Source organism: Amblyomma americanum, chromosome 5, assembly GCF_052857255.1.
Source record: "Amblyomma americanum isolate KBUSLIRL-KWMA chromosome 5, ASM5285725v1, whole genome shotgun sequence".
Classification (NCBI taxonomy): Eukaryota; Metazoa; Arthropoda; class Arachnida; order Ixodida; family Ixodidae; genus Amblyomma; species Amblyomma americanum.
The window spans coordinates 106,377,892-106,393,389 of NC_135501.1; the positions used below are offsets into that span (position 1 = coordinate 106,377,892).

General features: G+C 44.2%; 1 protein-coding gene across 24 annotated transcripts in view; it reads right to left on the minus strand.

Moving 5' to 3' along the window:
• The window catches only part of hppy (MAP4K3-like protein hppy), a 161,918-nt gene that overhangs the window by 41,384 nt on the left and 105,036 nt on the right, over nucleotides 1-15,498 (minus strand). For 6 of the 24 annotated variants that reach the window (XM_077665124.1, XM_077665120.1, XM_077665111.1 and 3 more), the window contains 4 exons: nucleotides 6,279-6,312; nucleotides 3,129-3,291; nucleotides 2,442-2,647; nucleotides 1,151-1,280 (listed from right to left, as the gene is read on the minus strand). In XM_077665124.1, coding sequence (XP_077521250.1) covers nucleotides 1,151-1,280; nucleotides 2,442-2,647; nucleotides 3,129-3,291; nucleotides 6,279-6,312 — 533 coding nt within the window. Of the gene's footprint in view, nucleotides 1-1,150; nucleotides 1,281-2,441; nucleotides 2,648-3,128; nucleotides 3,292-6,278; nucleotides 6,313-11,931; nucleotides 12,016-15,498 lie in introns of all 24 variants that reach the window. The other 18 variants (XM_077665118.1, XM_077665114.1, XM_077665116.1 and 15 more) reach the window with 5 other exon arrangements.

The window sequence follows — 15,498 nt, forward strand, 5'->3', positions numbered from 1 at the left end:
TGGCGCAATGGTGCAGTAGTCAGGTGATGCACCACTGCCCTGTCAGGTGGCTCTTTCAAATGTGCGGCTTGTGAACTGGGTCCTGTAAGGCTCATCTTTGCACAGATAGTTTTTCGGGAGGCTGTCAATCTCTCGACCAAGGAGCTGTTGCACGGTGCCGTGGTGGCGGGCAGCAGGCAACTGTACTGCATTTATTTGAATTAATTTCATTTCCACCTGCTTTTTCGTGACATGGGTGAACACCGGCTCTTCTCTTGAATCGGACTTCAAATTCTATCTAATCAAAAAATGCAGGAAAGCATGAGCTGGCACTGCAATTGTGCCAGCAGTGGTGACATGTGGAAGCAGAGGTTGTGTCAAGATTTGTAGTTGCTTTAATGCCAAAAAAAAAAAAAGCGACATAGCCGGTATAAGTACCACAGCACTGCACATTTAAGACTGACACGTTTATGCGCCACATTAAAATCTGGCAAGCTGATTACGTACGGTGACAAGCAATAATTTAATGACAATGGAAATTCCTGTGAGAGTGACACACGCAATGAATTTGAGTTTAATCACTTCCACAACGAACCCGACACTTTGAAGATGCAATAAAAACAGCACGGCGAACGAGGGCACAAGTAGAACATGCAGGACAGGACCAGTGCCAAGCATGAACCAACTAGCCAAAGCAAGAATTTTACCTGACACACTGGAGGATTTTTTGGCTTTCTATGGCTCTATCAACATTTGTCCAAAAGCAAAAGATGTTTTTGTTGGAGAGAAAATTTGGGTTCAAAATGGAATTTTTTTCCCACCACGATGCACAAACTTGTGATGATGATGATGCTTAGAGGATAATGGACTCCGTGATCGTCGACTGGATGTAAACGGTAGGGTGATCGAGCCTCAGAGATCCAGAAACAAAGGAATACTGGAAGTCATTTAACTTTGTTGGCAAAAAAGGCTAGTTAGTGTCTGTACCTGCGTTTCGTTCTTTCTGTCTTTTTCCAGCCTATGAGAGCTCCATTTTCCATGAGAGTAGTATTCTCGTCAGAGTGTAGTGATCTATCAATAGAGGTCAAATTCTATTTTCCCTAACTATAAGTTCTTTTAACTCAACAGCGAATTCTGAGTGAACGAAGCCCAAACACAGCGCCTTCCTCACCCCTGGTCTCCGGGTGTATCCAGCTGGTGCTGCAGAGGATCTTGAGGGGGCACCCGTTGAACACCTTGGAGAAGCAGGCACCCATGTGGACCTTGGGCGTTGGAGGAAGGCCGTTGCTCACGGGCTTCTGCTGGGTAGGGAGGGGGTCCATCAAAAAACCATGCTACACGCGATAAGCTCAACAAGCTATCACCATCTCCTCCCTGTCCTAGAGGCAACCACAATGTTGGTCAGTCCTCCTTTTGCTTCCCTCATCTGATGCATTCAAGAAAACACTCTCATGCAAGGAGGCTGGCTGAATAAGCTATGTTATACTTTCACTGATGAGAGAAATGACTCACTCTTTCCACAAATGGGTGAAAATTGAAAACTGGTTTTTGAGGAAAGGAAATGCAGCAGTAACTGTCTGGCATATCTCCATGGACACCCAAAGGGCAAGGAAGGGATAAGGGATGGAGTGAAAGAAGAAATAGGCGCCTTAGTGGAGGCCTCTGGAATAATTTGGACCACCTGGGGATCTTTAACCTGGCACACGGGCGCCTTTTGCGTTTCACCGCCATTGAAACACAGCTGCCGCGGCTTGGTCTGAACCCAGGAACTCTGGGTCAGTAGCTGAGCTCCCTAAACACCGAGCCACTGCAGCGGGTATGAATGGGGGGGGACAGTTAAGAAATCCGCAGGAAAGGACTGACCGACAGCAGTGCCTTTTCAGTCCATCCCTTTAAAATGCACTGTCTCGTTCTATATCGGCACATTTATTTTTATTTTTACTTTGCTGAGTAATCTTTTTCGAAAGCTTGATGTCTCACTTGCATACAGCCGCCGGGAATAAACCTATGAGGACGCAAATGTCGCCATTAAGAGTGGAATGTGATGCCATCAGGTTTCGTATTTGTCACAGCTTCTGTTGCAATGTCTGCATGTGTTTGCGTCAGTTTCTATGCAATTGCCGGTCCATCAACTGCCATATTCAGACCGCTAGGTGCAGTAGTGCGTATCCGCTATGCTGCGATGGTGCCAACTTTTCCATATGTCACATTCTGTTATGATCTTTGACTATGATTCTCTATCTAGGTTCCTGTCTTTCTTAGAAACTCGGTTGGCCACAATTCGCTGGGCAGGTTGTGACAACGTCGCAAGGCCACGTGACTTCTCTCGACCAGTCAACAAATTTTGTGACGCCGGACATTGGCGGGGTTCTGGTGTGGTACGACAACTCACTCTAACGCTACTGCATTAAAAATGGGGTGCTTGAAAAAGCAGCGCACAACATACTGCTTGTCCTTCTCACCAGGGGCACGTTGGGCACTAGGTGGGAGCGCCGCTTCTCCTTCTTGCGCGGCGGAGCCTCGGGTCGCGTCACTGCTGCATCTTGCGATGCGGGGGTCTCTGGATCCGACAGGGGGTCCTCCTCTTCACCAGCTGCACTGCTGGGCGGGTGCCTCCGCTCCAGGGTGCCCCCCGTGGGTGTCAGGCTGCCCTCCCGCACGTCCTCCACTGCACCCACACCACACAATCAAAGGAGGGATGACGGAGAAGACTCCAAATCCAAGCTCCCCTTTAGACTTTTCCCAGTATGATCCTCGGACCAGTGCAGTCACGATGGGAACAGAACTTGTTCCAGTGCTTTCCAGTGATACCACTGGTCAAGAAATTCCAGTGAGGTCCAAAGTGATGCCAGTAAAACAATGTAAAACGCTGAGTTAGCAACAAGAATTACTCGACCTAATGAAAAAGACTGTTTTTAATAGCCAGATGAGAACAAAAAATTGATGGCTGACTACTGTATTCCGTATGTGGTTCCTTTCTAGTGCACAGTGTAATATCTAGCATGCAGAGGCTTATAGTTAAATTATTAGTTTGTAAATGTCCTGAAGGCATCAAAACCTCATCTCTTTCCAATCAAAACATCCCAGCCCAAAGTGCTCTCTTGACAATGTGCAGACAGAGTTCCCTTTCCACATCGCCAGTCCCGTACCTGGGCTGTCTCCCAATATGTCAGTCTCCAGCATGGCATAGCTCGTTGCGGGCAGCCTACCCGCTATGGGAGTAGCCTCCAGGGTGCCGTCCCTGGTGTCACTGTCTCCCTGGCTGTGGACCCCATGCCCGTTCTCATGCGGTGGACCCGATGGCCACGGCTCCTGCAGCACACCACAGCAAGGTGGAACCAGATGCACAACCCCGCATTCACCGATAGAGTGACGCACCAGGCTTTACTGCCGTAGCTCTTGTGTAATGCTCACAGTACACATAACTCGTAAGAGATGACTTGAAACATTCTTTCCATTATCTTTCTTTTTTTTTTAGTTTCTTGCCATTATCCTCCATTGTTTTTCATGTTTACACTGCATCACAGCAGCCTCTGCTGTACCTAGGAATTCAAATGCGCCACTCATTCTCTTTCTCAAGAGGACAGCAATCCACAAGCCTGCTGCCAAGAAAAAAGTTGCAGTGTACCGCCCATTATACATCCTTGAATGTATGCATTTCTGCACAGCCATCTTCTCCCAGCTCGCATAAGCTATTAAAACAAACTCTCTTTTGTAATTACTGCATGTGAAAGAGCCAGCTGAAACCTGCACAGGCACTGATGACCTGGCAGCCCCCTAAGCTCATTCCCTATTACAGTTGTTCAAGCAACGATTGACACCAGTAGACAGTTCCATTGTCAGTTGATGAGGGTAATGTTGAGCTGTTTGTCACTGACAAGTTTCTTTTACGCGCACAAGTCTGCCACAAAGTCACTAGGCTAAGCATGACATGCTAGAGTTTCAAAGAGTAAATTCAATGAACACAGAGCAAACCTGACAAAAAAATTCAAAACCATTCCATTCTGAGGACCATCCAGTTGAGTAAGAGAATGTTCCCAACGATCGACCTAAACTGGCAGAGCAGAAAACTGAGCTGACAAAATGCATCTGACATTTGAGCAATGATAAGAATGCAGAAGTAAAAAGAGCACATCAACAGAGTCGGATATAGCCCAGCTACGCTTGAATGCACGACCGCAGACGGCCCTAAGCAATTCAACGCTTACGCATGCTCTAAGTAATGCTAGACTATTCGCTACTTTCTGCCATGACAGCACACATCTCTGTACGACCGGCACCGGCTGGCACGCCTGATTCTCACCGCACGTGCCCGACGCCGCAGTCACGTGACCTTTGTCACCTGTTTTTCTGTACCTCCTGTCCCAAACAAGGCGGGTGACACCTCAGCACCCAGCATTGTCCCCGTTTCCTAACCAGGAGGATGGTTACCATGCAAGTGCCACAAAAACCAATAAATAAAAAAGAAGGAAATTTCACTGTAACTTAACACTTGCCAAAGACGCAAGGGAACATTATCAAAGCCATCTGCGAAAGCATGCTGGCCGTTTCAGGTTTGCGTGAGGCTTTACTGCGAATCACCTAGTCAGCTCCTTTCAGAATGCACTTTCCCTCAAGGAGTAAGCTAGAGCTATGACACAACAGGTTCAACAAGTCAAAGGCGGCAAAACTGCACTGAACATTACACTGACTTTCTGGAGTGAGCTTTCTCACGTGCCAACCAGACTAAAACAGCCAAACGTGTGCTTAGAATATCAGTTCAGGTTCACTGCTTTCCAGTTATAATAAGATGCTCACATTGTAAAAAAATAATAAATAATAATGAGCACATATGTGCACACATGGATGTGCATGTGCACACAGCTGTTAAGTGAAGACTGGTGCGTTACGCATCATTACGTAAACAATCGGGCAGGTCCTATGTGTGTATTACTCGCTATTCATGCTTTTTTTATTATTTGCACTGTAAACACCCCAAAACATCGGACACCTGACACACATGCAAAGTCACAGCGCAAGTCTTTGAACTGTGATGAGATGTCAGCATGGACTGCTAACTGACGACACCGGCAGACTTTCATGTAAGATCGTGTGCTGTAAGACGGTATACGAAGAAGCAAAAACAAACAAAAATAAGATGAACATGACTAACAACCACACTCGTGTGTTTGCCCCCATTTCTTCTTCTTAGTGCTCTATCTTTTAGTACACAATATTACACGATGACCTACCAACTAGCCCTGTGTTCTTGCTAGTGGGCTGACTTCACACCGAATGTGTCTTCATTTTGAAGTTGAGGCTAGTTGGACCACTGTCAGACAAAACCTTGCAATGCCCGCTGAATCAATGGGTACTGCGTTTGACACACATCAAGGGCTCATACATGGCCACTTTCAAACCAAACTGTGGCTAACAATACTTCATACAGTTGCGCATCACAGAACCGAACTGAAGTTTCTCAGCTGCATTCAAAATTGCTGCTGCCACCAGGAATGTGGTATAAGCTAAATGACACAGAGTGAAACTTAAAATGGCACAAGCGGTTTGACTTTGATTTGCGAAGAACCATGTCAGCATAAGTAAGTAGTGCATGGCTATCGGACATAACCTAAGTAAAGCAGGCTTCAAACCAGGCTTTAATAAAAAGTATTTGCATATGCATTTTTGAGTAATATAAAAAAAAAGGCCTTATTTTATTAAATATATTGTAATGAGATTTCCAGGGTTGATTCCCAAGGAAAACAGCCTGAGGAGAGCTAGCAAAAATGACAGTCCGAGCTCCGACAGTCAACGCAATGATCTCATGCTGAGTGCTGGTGGTGCAGCAGCCGCCACTGCCCACCTTCCTCTTTATAATATATACACACACACTGACTGTTTACCTTTATCTACCCTTTGTTTTAGTGCAGTGGTTAATGCTGTGAACATTCTCCTCCGATTTCTGTGCCTTCCCTGCTTGGACAAGACTAAAAGGTCTGCTGTACTGCATCGACAACAAAAAATAAATAGAACTGCTTTTTATGGCGCTTTCTTTGTAGCTGAAGATGCACTTAGCCCCACACAGCATCCCCAGATAGCTGGACTAACCTTTATTTCAGCACTGAAATGGTCCAATCAAGTAGTGGCAATTGCCAAACGCACTAAAAAGTTATGTGAGAAATGGTTTCAAGTATCACTAAATTGTGCAAATATGAGAGCACACACCAGGCACACCAGAGAGGCACTTATGGTGTGAGGGAAAGCACACCCTTAGAATGTCATGTTGGCATCGCCACAAGGCTAAAACCAATACAACTTACCGCGCTGTCTGCCTTGTCCATTGGAAGTGTGGCCCTGGAAGTGGAAAAGAATTTGAGAGGTACTACTTAAAGAAGTGCTCCGTTAAGCACTGTGGAATGCATTTCTATGCAAGATGCTACGCCTTGTCGGCATCAAGCTGTTGCTAACTAGCAGGATAAAATGCCTACGCAAGCTAAAGAAGTCTATGCATAGACGAGAGCTCTTGCACTGTATTGAGTGGTTAGGAGCACCTTCAGTACCTGCCAAGCACATAGCTGTGTGCCTTCACTAAAAAAAAAAAAGATGCATCCAGAAACATTAGGAAACCATTAGGGGAAGTGTGAGTGGGACAGATATGATCATACACTGCTGAATCATGCTAGGATTAAATCCTTCTCATCTTAAATTTCTAGTGTAAATGCAAACACCGTACTAGAGGCAACCAGAAGAAGAGAGGACAGAAGCAAGAAACTAACCACCACAGAACACGCTAACGCATAGATGTTTGCCACAGGTGCAATGAGTGCACTAGGCAACAGTAAAGTGTCGAGCACTTGGGGTAGGCATCAGAAAGAAGTGATGCGCTGGGTAGTTGCAAATAAACCAAGAGAAAACACGCATACAAGCCGAATGCACTCTACCACAATTGTTTCGCTGCTTGTAACAGAACATACGAAGAGAAAGAGGACAGTTAAGCCAAGCCAAGGCTAGAACTGGTTGATAGCAGAAGTGCAGTGAATAGCAGCAGTGATAACAAAGTGAGATGGCAAGCAGCAATGAAAAAGCACCGTGACTGCAAAGGTTTGCAAAGGCATACAGGTGTCCACTTCAAAGCACAGCGCACAAGCGCGAATGCGTACAGCCCAAAAGTAGTCAGAGGCAGCGTTAGAGTGCACCCAGTCAGAGAAGTTTAAGAAAGCCAGAGGAAAAAGCCAGAAACTAATTGCTGCAGCTAATTAAACAAGCAGCGTCAGCAGCAGCAAGGCAAATGTGAAGGAAGGACAGATTTTCAGAAACAGCAAAAGAAGCAGAAGATTCATGTAGCTTAGGGCAGAGCAAACAATGCCACATAACAAGCAAGATTGTTGGCCCAACACAAAAGATTCATAGAAACAGTTTAGTGATGTGTGGGTTTGGGCTAGTTGGTAACCGAATCTTGACAACAAAGCGTGCAGGAAATGACAAAGGTGAGAAAAGACACAGATAAGCACTTAACTATGTCTTTTCTTGTCTTTATTGTTTTCTGCCCACTTTGTTCTCGTAGAAACAGGTCGAGCTGTACAACGAGTTGGCAAAGCATGAATCGTTAGGCACAGTAAATGGGCATCACATGTCAGGTGAGTTTGTCTGTGACAATCGGCTTCACTCAGATGTCTCTCCTTCTAAATACAGGATTGAAAATCGAGCATGAAAGGGCACTAACAAGACTGTTTGCTGGAGGTGTGGGAGGGGCGATGGTGGCGTAGAGAGGTTAACTAGAAGCCTGGCAAACAAACTCTATATCAACATTATTAACCTAAATATTCAGAACTGTCAGCGGGGGTCTTACTCCTGTCAGAACTCAGTTGGCACACAGATCGCGTCTGAATGTCGGATACTGCTGTTGCCAATTGGAATGAGAGGTTCTGTTATTTCCAGACAGTGCTCTGGTGCGTATAAACAGCTAGAAACATGAAGTACAGAGTACTCGTGAGCAAAAAGAAACTATACAGTCATGAAACAAGAAAAACTAAAATACAAAACATGCTCTACATGCTGGTATCAAAATAAGGACACAACGGGCATGCTAAGCACACATGGTATGTAAACCAGGCAGTTTTAGTGTGGATTCCATTTCTTAACAGGTATGTTCTACACACGCTATATAATAACTACATTTTCTCTTCAGTGCTCAGACAGGATTGCAGTCAGCAAAAAATGTTGAAACTACCAAGGCTGCGGGAGACTAGACATTGAATTCTGTATAACATGAAGGTTTTCCAGCAGTGTTTGCATGGGGGCTAGTTGGTTCATGTTTCTTCTAAGAAAAAGTCTTTTTTAGTGCGACACATAAACGGGACGAGACAGGCGCTACTGTAGAAGCAAACACTGCTGAAATACCTTTCTTCTACAGTAGCGCCTGTCTTGTCCCATTTATGTGTTACACTAAAAAAAGGCTTTTCCTTGGAACAAACATGAGCATGAAGGCTGCATAATAAATTTTAATTGCCAAGGAGCCAGTTTATTTTTCTGCAACATTTGTGCAAAGCTGAGCTTCTTACTTATGCCGAAGAATCATGACAAACTTTACTGAATGAAAAGTTCCTTTGCTACAGAAGTGGTTCGTTTAATGCAAATTTCTGCTTTGGGCAAACTAGTGTGCTAGTCAAAATAGCGCTGACTTAGTTCACTTCCAAAAATTAAGGAAAACCATTGCAATTGCGCTCGATAAACAATCCCCAAAATACAAATCCTCAAAGCAAGTTACAGTTGCTGTCACCTACACTTATTGGATTCTCAATTATCACTATTTCTTAAAAGAAAATCATTGCCCAGAAGTCACTCAAACACACAGATTTTAATAACTGGTGACTTGAAAATGTAACCAAATCAAGGATGTCATTCTAACGGTTGAAGTTCTAACAGAGAACTGCCTGTAAAAATGATGCCACATTTCTACTACAAGCAACTAAATCAACAACCGAAAAAACTCCAGGCAATATTAGTAACAACGAGCACAACAGCCGACCTATCCAACTGGGCATGACCATTTGTTTGCATGGCTAAATGAATTACGTTAGCATAACGCTACACATCAAAGAGGCTTTTCAATGCTAAATTAAACATGCAATAACAAACCCTAATTGTACACACAACCAAAAGCAACAACAGCGAGAAGCCATGCCCGGCAAATTTCCATCCTTTCAGCATCCAAGCAAATTGACACATTGCTCAAAGCAATTTAGAGCCTTCTGCATGCAGTCAACATGGTGAAGTTGTTAATGACTTGAAAATTTCAGACTAGTAGTGCAAAAGAAAACAAAACAAAAAAAAGAATGTAATGCAGTAAGTGCCTTGAGAATGGGTACAATAAATGGTAAACAGAGAAAAATTATTTCGATCCTATCTACAGTGGAATGGAAAAATCTGTACGTCCTTCGAGAGCGCTCTTGCTTCCTTAACCATGGAAAAAGCAAGTCACTCTGAGCCCTGTACTTTAAGCCAACAAAGTCTTGGCAAATTGAGAAAAAATTTTGACCTGCTTGTCAAAACACAGATAAAGTTGTATCTTTGCCACGATGCATTCTTTTACCTAGGCTAGTAGCCTCGTCATGTTAAGAAAAAAAGGTCCTCATTACCAACTTTATAACAAAATAGAAGGCAGAAACCGCAGCTTCCAGGTTCTAGTTACTACACTGCCTTGAATCGTTCTTTGAACTCATTCACTCTTGGACTGTTCATTACATATCCATTTATAGCTATGAATCTGTAACCTACAATTTCATCCTGCAAGCATGCGAAAGGCTCAGATATATGCCAAGAAAACTTAGATGAAAGTGCACGCCGTCATGAAGGAAAACTAATATCCTTGAACTAAAAATTAAGGAAAACCATTGTAATTGTGCGCATATCTAAATACACAAAACTTTTCCCATAACTAAGACACTGAACGAACAATCTAAAATTGCATTTCTACACTAGGCAGGCAGCCCCAAAACGACAGGCATAGTACATAACCAAACCAGGAGGTTAGTGCAACAGTTAGTTGCCAACCAACGTGCACTAAGCTGACATTGAAAGTACATAAAAAAACTTACATGTCTGCATCGAACATGCATGTTGCTAATGAACAATATTCATTCAGTGCTACTGACATGCCAGCCTATGAACTGTGCACAAGTCCATCGATGAGAATCAAACCATTCACACAGTGCCAAAGAATGCCACAGAATGAGTGCCTCGCAAAATTGCTAGCCATCTCCTAGCAATGCAGTGCAGACCATGCATCTCAAGCTCAGTAAAGACCCTACTCATATCAGTTGTGCAAGCAACAAATCCAGGCTGTGAGACAAAACGAATTGATAAAAAAAAATTCTGCCTCTTGCCATCTGACTTGCCGCAGATTCCAATTGCTCCTAACAATGCCGAAATCAATCAATGCTTCAATGCTTCGTAACAAAGTTAGAATAAGGCTGCAAGAGAGATTTTAGTCACATATCTCAATTTTCTTCACTGCAAAGCTTTGCACTGCTACGACTGACAAACGCATTCGCTGCATAGCAGGGAGGATGGCTAGTGATGTGTAATTCAGACTGTGTAAGCTATTAATGCGTGGTTTAGATAGTACAGAATTATAGGTAAAGAGCAAATGAGCAGGAACATACTAAATGGTTTTTTTTCCTCACTTGACGTACAGAAAGCAAGAAATCCTCTACTGACTTGAGACCACAGGTCCACATGAACCAGTACAGCTTGAAGCTTGGCAGCCAATGAGACTCGAATAACAGTCAAAGCAAGCAGCCAAAGCCACCGCTTGGAAGCACAAAGCTAGGAAGCTGCAAAATGCACTGCTTCCGAAAAACAAACAAGCAGCACAGCATAAACTGCTTTGGCACGACATTCAAGGCAAAAAAGCTGCACAAACAAAGTGGCCGAGTACCGGAAACACAATTTTGCTTTATGACTTCAGTCGCAGGAACCAGACCTCCCAGTTGTCACTAATGAAAGAGTAGTTAACAGGTCCGGTTTCAAAAGTAGTAGAGAATTTGAGAAGCCCTGAAAAGTGCTTGCCTGTTGACTTGATTTTGAAAAAGCCCAGACTGCTCAACTGAAACTGAAGATGGCAAACTGTAAAAGAGGTTCGCTTTTACAATGTCTTTGCATAATGCGTGGTCCTTCATTATAAAACTAGTTATATGGCTTTGTTTTTACATTCTTCGTTTCTCATGCATGCCCTCTCCAATTTCGCTTCTACAGTCACCATTTCCCTGAGGACATGAGCACAGACATACATGGTCAAAGGCGTGATATCAACAGCAAGAAACAAGTGAAAACCTATTGAAAAATGAAATTAAGTTTAATGTCATATTTTACATAACATGATATGTACACATGCTGCAATGTAGCTATGTACATAAAATGAACATAAAGTGAAATGTATGCTGTCTGACTTCTGGAGACTTTTGCACTGACCATAGAGGCATAAGCCTGAATTTGCTTGTTTGATTCCCTGTAAAGCCCACAGCATTCATGATTAGACTACTGCAGAATGCAAAGCCAACTGAACTTGACCAACTTCAGGAAAATATGCTATTAACTGTTAATTTTTTTTGTCAGGAATACACTAGGTTTGGTATCTGACAAGCCATGAGTATGCCTTTAATAAAACTGGGCAGGTCAAGCACTTACTAGCTTACGCTAAAAGCACCCTCCAACTAACTCTCTCAACATCATTCTACAAGATTCGCCACATCATTTAACTACAGTGTTAAGTGACAGCTGCAAACACTGGCACCTAGCACCAGAATTGGCAAACCAAAAAGAGAGAAAAAAGAAAATGGTGGACAGGGCTGGACTGATCCAACAGGTTAGTGATGTTAGTGCAAGCCGCAAGACAGAAACAAGACCAGTCCCGATCACCCCTGTCGCTTGCATGTGAGGAGGCTGTGAAGGCAGCGTGCAACGAACTCTTACTGTTGCGAGTACTTGAGGTCCCGGTCAGACAACCTCTCAGTGTGACCCCTGCACGAAAGGCCGGCGGGCGCACTGTGTGAGCACCTGCTCGCACAACAGCACGTGCACACGCTGTGAAAAAAACACACACAAACCCGCACACACGCCACGCAACCACCAACAACACCACCAGTGCCAAGAAGTCACAAAAAAAAAAAGCCCAACCGAAGAACCAACAGAAACAGCAAAAAAAAAAGTTATAAAAAATCAATGTGACGGATGAGGCAGAGTATCTGTTAGCATTTTAGTCTCTTCCCCCGGACAGAGCACCCGCTGCCACCAACAGGTTCAGACCGTGCGAGCAGGTGACGTCATCCAGTCTGTCAATCACCGTGACACGCTGTACCACCCTCACTCTCCCTCACCTGCCACCTGCCACCCAATCTTCGCCTTCCCTTTCCCGCCTGTCACCTGACGATGACGAATGGGATTTCCCTCTCAACTTTGTCACTAGCCAAATGAGGCTTCAGACAGATGGACAGAAAGATTTTTCCACCACAGGGGTTCTAATGGTAACACTAAAATCTTGTGCACCACACAAGTGCTTCATCCTCTCACCAAAAAAAACTGAACCAGTCAACCTAAGAAACTGAACTGTAAAACACAAACACGAGAAATCACCAAAATGTAAAGAACAAACTACAACAAATCGGGACGCCACATCACAGGCTGTGCGCAAGTATGCACCGACATCATCAAGAGCACTTAGGCCTTTTCGTCGGGTACTGATAGTACTGCCAGAACACCTTACAAGACTTGTGTGGAAGTTGTTCTCTTTTGAAAATTTTAGAAGAAAGCTTTGAGGGTTCTTGCGGCACAGAGATTCTAATCTCTCAAACTCATTAGACGCTCTGCTGCACACATCCCGTCAACATTGCTGGTCAAGCGCAAAGCAGCTGGCATACTTTAAACAGAAACCTCGCAAGTATATTGTAACACAAGTATTGACATAAGCATGTTTTGACACGAAAATCTGCAGCAGACTAGCAAAAATCACAAATCACTCAAATAACATTAAACACTAGCAGGGGACATGCATTTGCATAATGCAAGTCTAGAGTTTTCTAGAGACCTACGTCTCCGTGAGAAACTCAACAAGAATGCGTGCGTAGAAGGAAATGACAAAACACAACTTTGCAGCGCACAACACTACACTTCACAGTCCCACAGGAAACACACTGCCAAGACAGCCAGCAGCACATGATGGCACAGCAAAAGCACCATTTGCACAGCAGCACAGAGAGTGACATAGCAATGCTAGCACAACACACGAAACTGACATGAACAGAGGCTACATAAAGCAGAAAAAAAGAGAGCTTTCCTCTAGTGCGCTGCATGCTAGAGGACAGCTAACTAACTTTTTTACTCCCATATATGCATATTCGTGTTTCGAGTGTAAGACACAAGTTGCTTAGAGAACGGCTAGGCAAGAAATGTTGCACCTGCTGTGCACGGTGGTGTTTCCCACCTTGTGTCAACAACAGCACTGCTTCAAGACCACCTTACTATGATACCCAAGACTGCACAGGTGGAAAATATTGAGAAAGCACTTTGTGTACATGCTAGCACACAGGGATCTGTACAACTGAGCATGTTTGCATGAATCAAGGCGACATACACAAAGTGAAAATTGGAGGCATGGACGCTCTGAGGCAGGCCACACGCCATGAACGCTCGGTGGCCTGCACTCTACGTAGTGCAAGCATTTTATAGCCAAGCTCAAAGACCCCTTTCTGTGGCCCTTTAATGTCAGCTGTGTAAGAGCACTAGCGTTATGTCATGCTGGGCTTAGTACTCACGCATGAAGAAAACTAATCTCTATATAGCACACATTTCTTCCAAATCTTTTCAATGCATTTTAAAGTCTCATACGGAACTAAAAATGTTACACTTGTTTTTCAAGTGTGAAGTAAGTGTTCCCCTTCATACTGTTTGTACGATTACATTACTGCATGCGTCACTGCACTACACACCGTCTTTGACTCCCTTGAATCAACAGTGTCCAATGCCCCGTGAAGCGAAATAAAACCAGCAACTTTCAAGGTATACTTAACTCTAGCACTGCCTAATCAGATTATGTTGCGATTTACCTGCCTGAGTTGTGCAAATACTACTCACGCACTGCATATAAATAAAATTCAAACGCCATCTTTATTACCACAGTGCTTTTCTGAAGAGAGCAACTGGCAGCACCTTCACATTATTGTGTGCCTGAAAGAACAGGCAATACCTATGGATTTCCATCGCCAAGTGCTTTCAGGCAGCCCTGCCTTCCGGTGATTTTCAATAACCAGCCGACTTTGCCACCGACCTCTGATATGCTTTAGCTGTGCGTCTGCAATTCAACTATAAATGATTTCCCCAAGCACTCATAGAATTGGCCCCACTGTACTTTGCCCACATCAATGCGATCCAACAAGACCCCAGCTCAGCGTCTCCAACTCAAAACTGCTCCTCCTCATGTGCAACCCCTGACTGATGAATTGAACTGTTGACTTCGGCACACTACCTCCCACATGCCCTCCCGATTCATGTGGCCCGCTGGGGGTTCCTCACCTTGTTATAGACAGACAGCTATGAAGCATGTCATCTATCTCACAGACAACATATCCCCTGTAAAAAAAAACGAAAAAAACTATCTCTGGTTCATGAACCAAAAAAGTGGCTGCCGAATATAGTAAAGTGGAGCTGGGATTGCTCCCTCTCTCCATGGCATCCCAACTACATCCAAGTGTCTGTGTGCTTGAACTTTACAAGACGCACAAAAACGTAAAAATGTCACACATCTGAAGGACATCTATGGTCCAGCAGAATCGAATCTTTGGCCATCGTTAACGCTGCATTCAAAAGTGGTGAGAATGTCACTGCGCTCATGCGAAACACCTGCTGAGTCAACTCCACCATAACACACCCATGCCAGGGAGTTCAGAAGGCCGTCCAACTATATTCGCTTCATTCGACAGGAAAATGAGGTTGAAAATGTAATATAATCTAACTTGCCAGAATAAAAATTAGTCTTTCCCTGAGGAATTGCTAGCTATTTTGCTGCATGTCAACAAGTTCCTTCTAAGGGCTCCTCACTGCTCACATTCCAAAGGTTTCCAAGAAATACCTCTGTCAACTTAATGGATCCTCTCGAAGTATCCAGCCATTCTGCACTTGGCACGAGATCCAACACATTGTAGGGTAAGGGTACACGCTGGAAGGCCGATAGCAATAAGGTGACTATGTTGTGCAACAGAGTTTTAACGCGATAGCGTTAAGGGCCCCGTGTCGTAGGAAAGCCGGTGTGGTTGACGGCGTCGGCAGCATTGGCCGCGAGCGAAAAATCACAGAAGCATTAATAAATAAAACCGAGTAGGAAATTGGTCGAGTTGGGGAATTGAACCACGTTCTCCGGAGTGCAAGATGAGCACGCTAACCACTCCGCCATGCCAGCTCGATGGTTTAGAATGAACGAAGGCGCGTCTAGTGGTGGTGTCTTAGAAGGGTGCTTTAGAGACATGTACTATGGTGTATATTAGTAAT